General features: G+C 39.4%; 1 protein-coding gene across 2 annotated transcripts in view; it reads right to left on the reverse strand.

Moving 5' to 3' along the window:
• SLC35D2 (solute carrier family 35 member D2) overlaps positions 1–12,442 on the reverse strand; it is a 62,359-nt gene that overhangs the window by 19,422 nt on the left and 30,495 nt on the right. For both annotated transcript variants that reach the window (XM_043567372.1, XM_043567374.1), the window contains exon 9: positions 8,581–8,648. In XM_043567372.1, the coding sequence (XP_043423307.1) occupies positions 8,581–8,648 (68 nt within the window). The remainder of the gene's footprint in view (positions 1–8,580; positions 8,649–12,442) is intronic.

A 12,442-nucleotide genomic window follows, 5' to 3' on the forward strand; every position in this document is an offset into this window, starting at 1 on the left:
GGGCATTTTCCATGTCCAGCATTGTTCTAAGTGCTCATCTCTATTATCTCATTCAATCCACATCCTATGAATCAGATACTTTATCTCATTGTCCACATTTTAAAGATAAGGAAATTGAGGCTCAGAGTGGTTAAATAACTTGTCCAAGGACCCAGAGTTAGTAAGTGGCAAAGCCATGATTCAAACCCAGGCCATCTGATTCCAGAGTTCAGACACTTAGCTGCTGAAATAGTGCTATGATTTTAGTGTCCTCAAAAGACCCACTTAAAAAATAGACCTACCTAGTTTTCATCCTTAAAGTTGGGTAAAACCTGAAATCTTGATGATTTCATCATTTACTGATTTATTTATAATTGATATGCCTTTATGGCATTTTCATTTGCAAAGTGACTACTGATGACAAAAACTTTTGTAAAGTATTTGTTTTCTAAGAAACACATTATTAAATAGGAAAAAATGCATGGAGTTATACACAGATAGGGCCAGGCCTATGGCAGGCAAGTCCCAGAGAGTGGCAGCTCATATCCAGACCCCCCCAGCGCATCATTCACTGAGGACAGCTGACATTGGAGGGTTTACTTCTTGATTTCCTTCAAGGAATGACTAAGTGGTATAATGCAAGAAAAAAAAAAAAAACTTAAAAAAAAATAGAAACAGTATCTCATTGAGTTTATAGTGAAATCAGAAAAACTTTGAAATTTAGCTCTGTTGTTCATAGGTGAATCTGGGATTAGCCAGGGAAAAGTGCTAGTTTGAGTTTGTGTGATATAGGTTGAATTTTTTTTAACCAGAGAGAAAAGATGGTTTGACAAAGGGTGATTCACAAGCATGGCTTAGATTTTGTTTTCAAAGTTAAATGTCAGCCAACAACTGGGAAAACTACAAATATTTCACTTAACTTATGTTTCTGACAATGGCTACCTAAGTGCACTAAGGGACCCTCCCATTGCAAAGCAACCTATGCCTGGAAAGGACACACTACTTGAGAGATCACTGGTCTTGAAAGAGGCACAAGAGGTCACCCAAACCCTCTTCCTTTAAAAAAGGAGGAACTGGACACAGACTGATAAATTATTAGGGCCAGGCAGGAGTCGGAACAGAACACAACTGAAACAGAATAGGGGTGCCTTGGGGCAGAGACCTTAGCAGAAAAGCACTGTCTGGAAACAGCCTTGGGCCAGACTCCACGTTGGGAGGGACACTTTAGCTCACTGAGCCTAGACCCTCAGAAATGCACACAGCGGTCCAGGTCAGGGGCAATGCCTGGTTGTCAGCAGGACCAGAAACAATTTGTCCCCACAGGAAGGTCTCTCAAATTCGCATTTTGTTATGAGCATTCAGCCCATAACACTGTTTAAGCACTGTGCTCACAACGACAAGTCACCAACCACACACAATTTGACAGTCACAAACTATATATAACATTTAGATTCTTAAAAACTGCAGATAATTGAAATCATTAAATGAAGAATACAGAACAGCTATGTGTATAACATTTAAAGAAATGAAAGTTACTACACTCCAAAGATCACCAATGAGAGAATGTTAGGAATGAGTAAGTTTGTAAAAAAAAAAAAAAAAATTGAAACTTTCACAAATAAAAAATTGTTAAAATCAAAAAGTCAATCAAGGAGAGGATGGAAGATGGCGGCGTAGGAGGACGCTGGGCTCACCGTGCGTCCTGCTGATCACTTAGATTCCACATACACCTGCCTAAATAACCCAGAAAACCGCCAGAGGATTAGCAGAACGGAGTCTCTGGAGCCAAGCGCAGACGAGAGGCCCACGGAAGAGGGTAGGAAGGGCGGCGAGGCGGTGCGCGCTCCACGGACTGGCGGGAGGGAGCCGGGGCAGAGGGGCGGCTTGCCAGCCAAGCAGAGCCCCCGAGTCTGGCTGGCAAAAGCGGAGGGGCCTGACGGACTGTGTTCCGACAGCAAGCGCGACTTAGCATCTGGGAGGTCATAAGTTAACAGCTCTGCTCAGAAAGCGGGAAGACTGGAAGACAAAGGGAGGGAGAGCTGCTGAGCCCCCGGACGACAAAGCTCAGTTTGGTGGGGAACAAAGGCGCTCGCCAGCGCCATCTCCCTCGCCCATCCCCCAGCCAAAATCCCAAAGGGAACCAGTTCCTGCCAGGGAACTTGCTCGTGCCCCGCAAACACCCAACGCTGTGCTTCTGCGGAGCCAAACCTCCGGCAGCAGATCTGACTCCCTCCCGCTGCCACAAGGCCCCTCCTGAAGTGGATCACCTAAGGAGAAGCGAGCTAAGCCTACCCCTCCTGCCCCCATGCACCTTGCCTACCCACCCCAGCTAACGCCAGATCCCCAGCACCACAAGCCTGGCAGTGTGCAAGTAGCCCAGATGGGCCACACCACCCCACAGTGAATCCCGCCCCTAGGAGAGGGAAGAAAAGGTACACACCTTTCTGACTGTGGCCCCAGTGGTGGGCAGGGGGCAGACATCAGGTCTGACTGCGGCCCCACCCACCAACTCCTGTTATACACCACAGCACAGGGGAAGTGCCCTGCAGGTCCCCACCACTCCAGGGACTATCCAAAATGACCAAGCGGAAGAATTCCCCTCAGAAGAATCTCCAGGAAATAACAACAGCTAATGAACTGATCAAAAAGGATTTAAATAATATAACAGAAAGTGAATTTAGAATAATAGTCATAAAATTAATCGCTGGGCTTGAAAACAGTATAGAGGACAGCAGAGAATCTCTTGCTACAGAGATCAAGGGACTAAGGAACAGTCACGAGGAGCTGAAAAACGCTTTAAACGAAATGCATAACAAAATGGAAACCAACACGGCTCGGATTGAAGAGGCAGAGGAGAGAATAGGTGAACTAGAAGATAAAGTTATGGAAAAAGAGGAAGCTGAGAGAAAGATAAAAAAATCCAGGAGTATGAGGGGAAAATTAGAGAACTAAGTGATACACTAAAAAGAAATAATATACGCATAATTGGTATCCCAGAGGAGGAAGAGAGAGGGAAAGGTGCTGAAGGGGTACTTGAAGAAATCATAGCTGAGAACTTCCCTGAACTGGGGAAGGAAAAAGGCATTGAAATCCAAGAGGCACAGAGAACTCCCTTCAGATGTAACTTGAATCGATCTTCTGCACGACATATCATAGTGAAACTGGCAAAATACAAGGATAAAGAGAAAATTCTGAAAGCAGCAAGGGATAAACATGCCCTCACATATAAAGGGAGACCTATAAGACTCATGACTGATCTCTCTTTTGAATCTTGGCAGGCCAGAAAGGCATGGCAGGAGATCTTCAATGTGATGAACAGAAAAAATATGCAGCCGAGAATCCTTTAGCCAGCAAGTCTGTCATTTAGAATAAGAGAGATAAAGGTCTTCCCAAACAAACAAAAACTGAAGGAATTTGTCACCACTAAACCAGCCCTACAAGAGATCCTAAGGGGGATCCTGTGAGACAAAGTACCAGAGACATCACTACAAGCATAAAACATACAGACATCACAATGACTCTAAACCCGTATCTTTCCATAAGAACACTGAATGTAAATGGATTAAATGCGCCAACCAAAAGACATAGGGTATCAGAATGGATAAAAAAACAAGACCCATCTATTTGCTGTCTACAAGAGACTCATTTTAGATCTGAGGACACCTTTAGATTGAGAGTGAGGGGATGGAGAACTATTTATCATGCCACTGGAAGCCAGAAGAAAGCTGGAGTAGCCATACTTATATCAGACAAACTAGACTTTAAATTAAAGGCTGTAACAAGAGATGAGGAAGGGCATTATATAATAATTACAGGGTCTATCCATCAGGAAGAGCTAACAATTATAAATGTCTATGTGCCGAATACAGGAGCCCTCAAATATATAAAACAATTACTCATAAACATAAGCAACCTTATTGATAAGAATGTGGTAATTGCAGGGGACTTTAACACTCCACTTACAGAAATGGATAGATCATCTAGACACATGGTCAATAAAGAAACAAGGGCCCTGAATGAGACATTGGATCAGATGGACTTGACAGATAGATTTAGAACTCTGCATCCCAAAGCAACAGAATATACTTTCTTCTCGAGTGCACATGGAACATTCTCCAAGATATATCATATACTGGGTCACAAAACAGCCCTTCATAAGTTTACAAGAATTGAAATTATACCATGCATAACTTTCAGACCACAATGCTATGAAGCTTGAAATCAACCCCAGGAAAAAGTCTGGAAAACCTCCAAAAGCATGGAGGTTAAAGAACACCCTCCTAAAGAATGAGTGGGTCAACCAGGCATTAGAGAAGAAATTAAAAAATATATGGAAACAAACGAAAATGAAAATACAACAATCCAAACGCTTTGGGATGCAGCAAAGGCAGTCCTGAGAGGAAAATACATCGCAATCCAGGCCTATCTCAAGAAACAAGAAAAATCCCAAATACAAAATCTAACAGCACACCTAAAGGAACTAGAAGCAGAACAGCAAAGGCAGCCTAAACCCAGCAGAAGAAGAGAAATAATAAAGATCAGAGCAGAAATAAACAATATAGAATCTAAAAAAACTGTAGAGCAGATCAATGAAACCAAGAGTTAAAATTGACAAACCTCTAGCCAGGCTTCTCAAAAAGAAAAGGGAGATGACCCAAATAGATAAAATCATCAATGAAAATGGAATTATTACAACCAATCCCTCAGAGATACAAACAATTATCAGGGAATACTATGAAAAATTATATATCAACAAATTGGACAACCTGGAAGAAATGGACAAATTCCTAAACACCCACACTCTTCCAAAACTCAATCAGGAGGAAATAGAAAGCTTGAACAGACCCATAACCAGCGAAGAAATTGAATCAGTTATCAAAAATCTCCCAACAAATAAGAGTCCAGGACCAGATGGCTTCCCAGGGGAGTTCTGCCAGACATTTAAAGCAGAGATAATACCTATCCTTCTCAAGCTATTCCAAGAAATAGAAAGGGAAGAAAAACTTCCAGACTCATTCTGTGAAGCCAGTATTACTTTGATTCCTAAACCAGACAGAGACCCAGTAAAAAAAAGAGAACTACAGGCCAATATCCCTGATGAATATGGATACAAAAAATTCTCAATAAGAAACTAGCAAATCGAATTCAACAGCATATAAAAAGAATTATTCACTATGATCAAGGGGGATTCATTCCTGGGCTGCAGGGCTGGTTCAACATTTGCAAATCAATCAACGTGATACATCACATTAATAAAAAAAAAAAAAAAGAGAAGAACCATATGATCCTGTCAATCGATGCAGAAAAGGCCTTTGACAAAATCCAGCACGCTTTCTTAATAAAAACCCTTGAGAAAGTCGGGATAGAAGGAACATACTTACACATCATAAAAGCCATTTATGAAAAGCCCACAGCTAACATCATCCTCAACGGGGAAAAACTGAGAGCTTTTTCCCTGAGATCAGGAACACGACAGGGATGTCCACTCTCACCGCTGTTGTTTAACATAGTGTTGGAAGTTCTAGCATCAGCAATCAGACAACAAAAGGAAATCAAGGGCATAAAAATTGGCAAATATGAAGTCAAGCTTTCGCTTTTTGCAGATGACATGATATTATACATGGAAAATCTGATAGACCAAAAGTCTGCTAGAACTGATACATGAATTCAGCAAAGTTGCAGGATACAAAATCAATGTACAGAAATCAGTTGCATTCTTATACACTAATAATGAAACAACAGAAAGACAAATAAAGAAACTGATCCCATTCACAATTGCACCAAGAAGCATAAAATAGCTAGGAATAAATCTAACCAAAGATGTAAAAGATCTGTATGCTGAAAACTATAGAAAGCTTATGAAGGTAATTGAAGAAGATATAAAGAAATGGAAAGACATTCCCTGCTCATGGATTGGAAGAATAAATATTGTCAAAATGTCAATACTACCCAAAGCTATCTACACATTCAATGCAATCCCAATCAAAATTGGACCAGCATTCTTCTCGAAACTAGAACAAGCAATCCTAAAATTCATATAGAACCACAAAAGGCCCCAAATAGCCAAAGTAATTTTGAAGAAGAAGACCAAAGCAGGAGGCATCACAATCCCAGGCTTTAGCCTCTACTACAAAGCTGTCATCATCAAGACAGCATGGTATTGGCACAAAAACAGACACACAGACCAATGGAATAGAATAGAAACCCCAGCACTAGACCCACAAACGTATGGCCAACTCATCTTTGACAAAACAGGAAAGAACATCCAATGGAAAAAAGACAGTCTCTTTAACAAATGGTGCTGGGAGAACTGGACAGCAACATGCATAAGGTTGAAACTAGACCACTTTCTCACACCATTTACAAAAATAAACTCAAAATGGATAAAGGACCTGAATGTGAGACAGGAAACCATCAAAACCCTAGAGGAGAAAGGAGGAAAAGACCTCTCTGACCTCAGCCGTAGCAATCTCTTACTCAACACATCCCCAAAGGCAAGGGAATTAAAAGCAAAAATGAATTACTGGGACCTTATGAAGATAAAAAGCTTCTGCACAGCAAAGGAAACAACCAACAAAACTAAAAGGCAACCAACGGAATGGGAAAAGATATTTGCAAATGACATATCGGACAAAGGGCTAGTATCCAAAATCTATAAAGAGCTCACCAAACTCTACACCCAAAAAACAAATAACCCAGTGAAGAAATGGGCAGAAAACATGAAAAGACACTTCTCTAAAGAAGACATCCGGATGGCCAACAGGCACATGAAAAGATGTCCAAAGTCGCTCCTTATCAGGGAAATACAAATCAAAACCACACTCAGGTATCACCTCACGCCAGTCAGAGTGGCCAAAATGAGCAAATCAGGAGACTATAAATGCTGGAGAGGATGTGGAGAAATGGGAACCCTCTTGCATTTTTGGTGGGAATGCAAATTGGTGCAGCCGCTCTGGAAAGCAGTGTGGAGGTTCCTCAGAAAATTTAAAATAGACCTACCCTATGACCCAGCAATAGCACTGCTAGGAATTTACCCAAGGGATACAGGAGTACTGATGCATAGGGGCACTTGTACCCCAATGTTTATAGCAGCACTCTCAACAATAGCCAAATTATGGAAAGAGCCTAAATGTCCATCAACTGATGAATGGATAAAGAAATGGTGGTTTATATACACAATGGAATACTATGTGGCAATGAGAAAGAATGAAATATGGCCTTTTGTAGCAACGTGGATGGAACTGGAGAGTGTGATGCTAAGTGAAATAAGCCATACAGGGAAAGATAGATACCATATGGTTTCACTCTTATGTGGATCCTGAGAAACTTAACAGAAACCCATGGGGGAGGGGAAGGAAAAAAAAAAAAAAAGAGGTTAGACTGGAAGAGAGCCAAAGCATAAGAGACTGTTAAAAACTGAGAACAAACTGAGGGTTGATGGGGGGTGGGAGGGAGGGGAGGGTGGGTGATGGGTATTGAGGAGGGCACCTTTTGGGATGCGCGCTGGGTGTTGTATAGAAACAAATTTGACAATAAATTTCATATATTGAAAAAAAAAGTCAATCAAGAGGCTCAACATTAAATCAGACACAGCTAAAAAGAGAATTAGTGAAATGGAAGTTATACATAAATGTTTTCATCATGTGAGACTACATCACTGCAATTAAAATCAAGTTTGAGAATTTTTAAGTGTTGATCAAAGAGACTGAGGTGTTCTTAGCCAATTTAAACATAATGAAAACTGTACTATTGGTGGTAAAAAAAAAAGGGGGGGGGGAATTCACAGAATTACTTTTGATAAGTAATTCCCTGACATAGTCATTCAAAGCACCTTTCAGTATGGGATAAGATAGGTGTTCGTCTATGCATGCAGCCCCACTCAGGAAAGATATGCCAAAAACTTCAAACAGGGGTCACCTCTGAAGAAGAAAACTGCAGTGCTGGGGGACAGGGAAAAATAGAGTAGCTTTTGTTCCCTGTGAATTCTGTTGCAGTTCTTGGATTATTTAGTTGCATGTATTACCTATTCATGAAAGGGAATTTTCAAGTTTTTGGAAGATAAAAGACACAGGCTGCATGGCTTCTCAACAGGAAGACAGATGTAAGGAAAATTTTAAGACAAAAGCCTAAAATTGTTCGACAATACAATGGCTTGGACAATGCTCCTCAGAAATTTCCCTGAATACAGCAGGTACGGCACTAGAGTAAATGGTTTTCATTTCCACATATTTATGTGGGTGGAAGATCTTGAAAACTGAGGGACATTGTAGCAAAGACAACAAATAGCACTGAATGTAATACATCAGCGGACCTCATGCAGACTAACTTTCAGAAATCAATAGACAACATCATATTTTGGAGAAATGTGATGTTAACATGACTCTCAAAAATAACAGTGTTTCATGCTTGCTCCTGGTCTTTTGGGCTGTGTTCCCAGGGATCCTGGGTCTCACTCCACTCCTCTGCTGCAGGGATACTTTCCAGAGAAAGCTGGAGAAGCATAGACAAAGGGATTTTAACAGAGCATACAGAACGTATATTTCGATTTGACTTGTCAAGAGATGTCATAGACCGAGCTTCTACTTGTCTATGGTTTCTTACCCCAAAAAACAGGAAAGAAGAAACTGTATGATAAATAGAACATTCTTCCATTCATTGAATTCAGTAGCCTATTACAAAAAAGAAAGAAAACTAATGGTTAGACTCATAATACTGCAGTTTAAATTTATGGATTTTACCAAATCGTGTTTTATTACAGGAACCACTTTCCCAAACAAAATACAACTTAAAAAATCCTAGCCAATACCAGCTGTGGGATGTTGGGCATATCACTTTTACTCCCTAAATCTCAGATTCCTTTCACAAAACAGGGATTTTCTTTAAAAAACTTCCTCAAAAAGTCCATGTGAGGATTTAATGAAACTATTTAGAACCTGGCGGGAGCCAAGTATCCAGTATCACTATTGTTGCTGTGACTTTATTAATCTGTAATTAACTCTTTATTAATCTGTAGTCACAAAATCAGGATTGGGTTTACTTTTTATAAATAATCTTAGAAGAAGGGTGCCCAGAGGGCTGAGTCAGTTGAGCATCCAACTTCAGCTCAGGTCATGATCTCACCAGTTTGTGAGTTCGAGCCCCACATTGGGCTCACGCTGTTAGCAAGAGCCCGCTTTGGATCCTCTGTCCCCTTCTCTCTGCTCCACCCCCACTCATGCTTGCTCGCTCTCTCTCAAAAATAAACATTAAAACTTTTTTTGGTAATAAATAATCTTAGAAGAAAGCTTATTAGAAAATTAATAATAATGGCTAAGTCCATGAAATATTTTCAAGAATTTACAAATGCTTAGTAAGTATTACGAACAAATAAACTAAATTATTTGCTTTTTACAAAGCAAGGAAGTAATTGGGGTGGTGGAGTTAAGACAGAAGTTGGGTGCAGGAGTTTCAACTCTCAAGAACTTAGCTGAGAAGATGAAATTAACCCCCTTGAAATGACAGGTAACAATAAAAAGGAGCATTTTATTCATGATTTGTCCTTTGTCTACATCCAAAAATGATTTTAAAGTGACTCAAGACAATAAGCATGTGCTGCACATAAGCATGTGCTGAATAACACCGTTGAACATAAGCTCTATTCACTTCCTACTAGGCAAAACTTGGTTAATCAAGTTTTATAAGTTTACAGATTTAAAACTATTTAAATTCTTGTTAAATTTAGAATTCAAAAACTTTAAGCCAATTAGAATGGGATTCTCCTCCAATTAATACAATCTTGCCACACTTGTTATTTTTTCATTAGTAAGACTCTGCCCACATCTCTTATCAAAAAGATACACGTTAAATATTGATGATAACTGTTGAAGCTGGTTGGTGGGTACGTGGGGTCTGTTATGCTATTTGTTCTCCTTCTGTATAGCTTTGAAAGTTTCCAGCATAAAATTATTTTTTTAATGCTTACTTGTGAAAGGAAAATATAAATATAAAGCTGTCTTACTGTCAAAGGGGCAGAAAACATCCAAGGTAGTCAAAGATCAAAACCAAACAAAAACTATAGAAAACACTCTGTATCTAAAGTTAAAATAAAACTGGAAATAAGAGAAAACCATATGCTCCAAACTCCAAGCCACAGATAGAAAAACATTTATTTGCTCAACAAACTGGAAGTATTTACTCAACAAGCTGAAAGTATTTCTGCAAACAGTAAATAAAAACTGTTCTGATACCATATAAACCACTGAGGGCTATGTAGTAATCTTCACAAAAATATCTGGATTCTTTGCCAATCTATATTTTAATAGATTTTAGTTTTATTTTGTTCCTTTAATAATGATGAGGCTGTGCTGGTGGCATTTTAAAAAATAATGTAAAAAATAATGTAGTATGACATTTAAAACAAAATAATTAAAGGTGAAGAACGATGAAGTGCTGCTTCCTTTAGACTTGCTATTGCTGTGCTCGCTTCGGCAGCACATATACTAGACTTGCTATTTCTCTAGCAGTATGGTGGAGCATGCATCTTTTTTATTTTGCATTTATGTGTTTTTTTTATCAGAAAAATAAATCCTATTATTTACCCTATTCATCAAATGCAATATACCCCATGTACTTTGAGCCTGGTTGCAGCAATTCAAATGACTAAAAAAAGGTCACCCAAACAGTATTATCCAGGGGCACAAACTGTTGACAAGAGGAGCTGGCATCATGGACTTGGACAATCAGAGACAGAGTCAAGGTGCTGTTACCAGGTTTGTTGACCGTGTAAGTCCAAGGTCCCAGAGTGAGTGAATCTCCATGCGGTAAGTCATACACATGAGTCTTAACCACAACCTCTGATCCTCTCCAGCCAACCAGGAAAAATGCTTCACCTAAGTACTTTTTCTATTAACAAGTTAATATTTTGCCCTAATTTATCAATCAATTTCTGCTATAATCAAACCAAACTTGGCAAACAAAATGCAATTTTTATAGGCTAACACATCTAATTATATAAGTTCTCTTCTTTATTACATTCGGTTCACAATCTAAAATGGATTCACACATGGTTAAAAGTAACCAATTGGAAGAAGCTTACGATTCAATGGAACGAACACACAGCAGAACAACCTTACTAGTGAAAAATACATTATTTTTTTCCACAGGGTTTTAAAAATCACTGATTATAGTGAGTGTCCCATATCTTCTGGATCTCCTATCATACAATACTTTTAAATTAAAATAGAGTCAAATTTTTAACTTCGTGATTTTTGTATCTTATCATTTTTACGGAAGGCCCTTTTAACAGTTATAAACACATTCTATTTTTTTCCAATTATAAGTTTCTTATAGATTTTTAAATAAATCTATATATTTAGCTCTGCTCCATCTGGAATTTCTGTGGAGAGTAATCACAGCTGGGGATCTAAGGTACCTAGAGAAACTGTAGATTAGAAGCCTGGTCAAAAAAGAGACTAGATAGGGTACATATTGAGATAGTTCAGCACCAAAAACCAGGATAGGAGCATAACATTCTCCTAGAACACCACTACTTAATAAGTTAAAGTATTGTACTTTAGGCCTCTTGTACTTTCTAAGATATAAGTGATAGGTTATGGTTTTTCATGCATGAAGGCAAGAAACACTTTTCATGTACAATAAGGTAACTAAGATTACAGTGGAGAATGGGTTCCAGAGCAAGACTGCCTGGATCGATCACCTGCTGTCCTTGGATGGTATTTAAACATGGTGCTCTAGATTCCTCATCTACAAGATGAATAGCAAACAGTCCCTTCTCCTCAGAAGGCTGCTGTGGAAAGCAGTGAAATCGTTCATGTACAGTGCTTTAAACAATGTCTGATACAGTAAGTCCTCAATAAATATTAGCTGCTATTATTTTTATTATTACCTGAGAAAGTATAATAATTCTGCAGGGATAATCGTTACAAGGAAGAGAAACTTCTGAGAGCCCATGTTACAAGTTATAAAGCAATAGTTTGGGTGTGGGAACATATATTCCTATCAAAACAATGTTATCAATTATTAACATAATATATCTAGTCAATTTAACTCATAAGGTACCTAAACTTCAGTTTCTGGTCTGTTTCCTCTTCTGGACAGGAACTGTACAAATGAAAAGTATAGCTTTGAGAAAGAATATGAAACCCTGACATCCACCCAGGAGCCCACAAGAGCCTGCAGCCTTCTGGAAGTACTCAACCCCCTAAAAGGCGGGGGTTGGATGGGGGGAGATGGAATCAACTCAAACTGTTTGCACCACAGAAACATGCTGATTAGTAAACACAGAAATAACAGTCATGTGGCAGGTGATGGGTTACTGAACAAGGCCTCTCTGAACACCCCCTCTCACCCCCACCCCTGTCGGTCCAGCAACAAAAGGGTTGCTGAGGGTTGGTTCTGTGGGTGGAGGCCAGACTGGACCATAATTTTGCCTAGCAAATCTTCTCATGTGAACTTAAACATCTCC

This window comes from Prionailurus bengalensis, chromosome D4 (assembly GCF_016509475.1).
Source record: "Prionailurus bengalensis isolate Pbe53 chromosome D4, Fcat_Pben_1.1_paternal_pri, whole genome shotgun sequence".
Classification (NCBI taxonomy): Eukaryota; Metazoa; Chordata; class Mammalia; order Carnivora; family Felidae; genus Prionailurus; species Prionailurus bengalensis.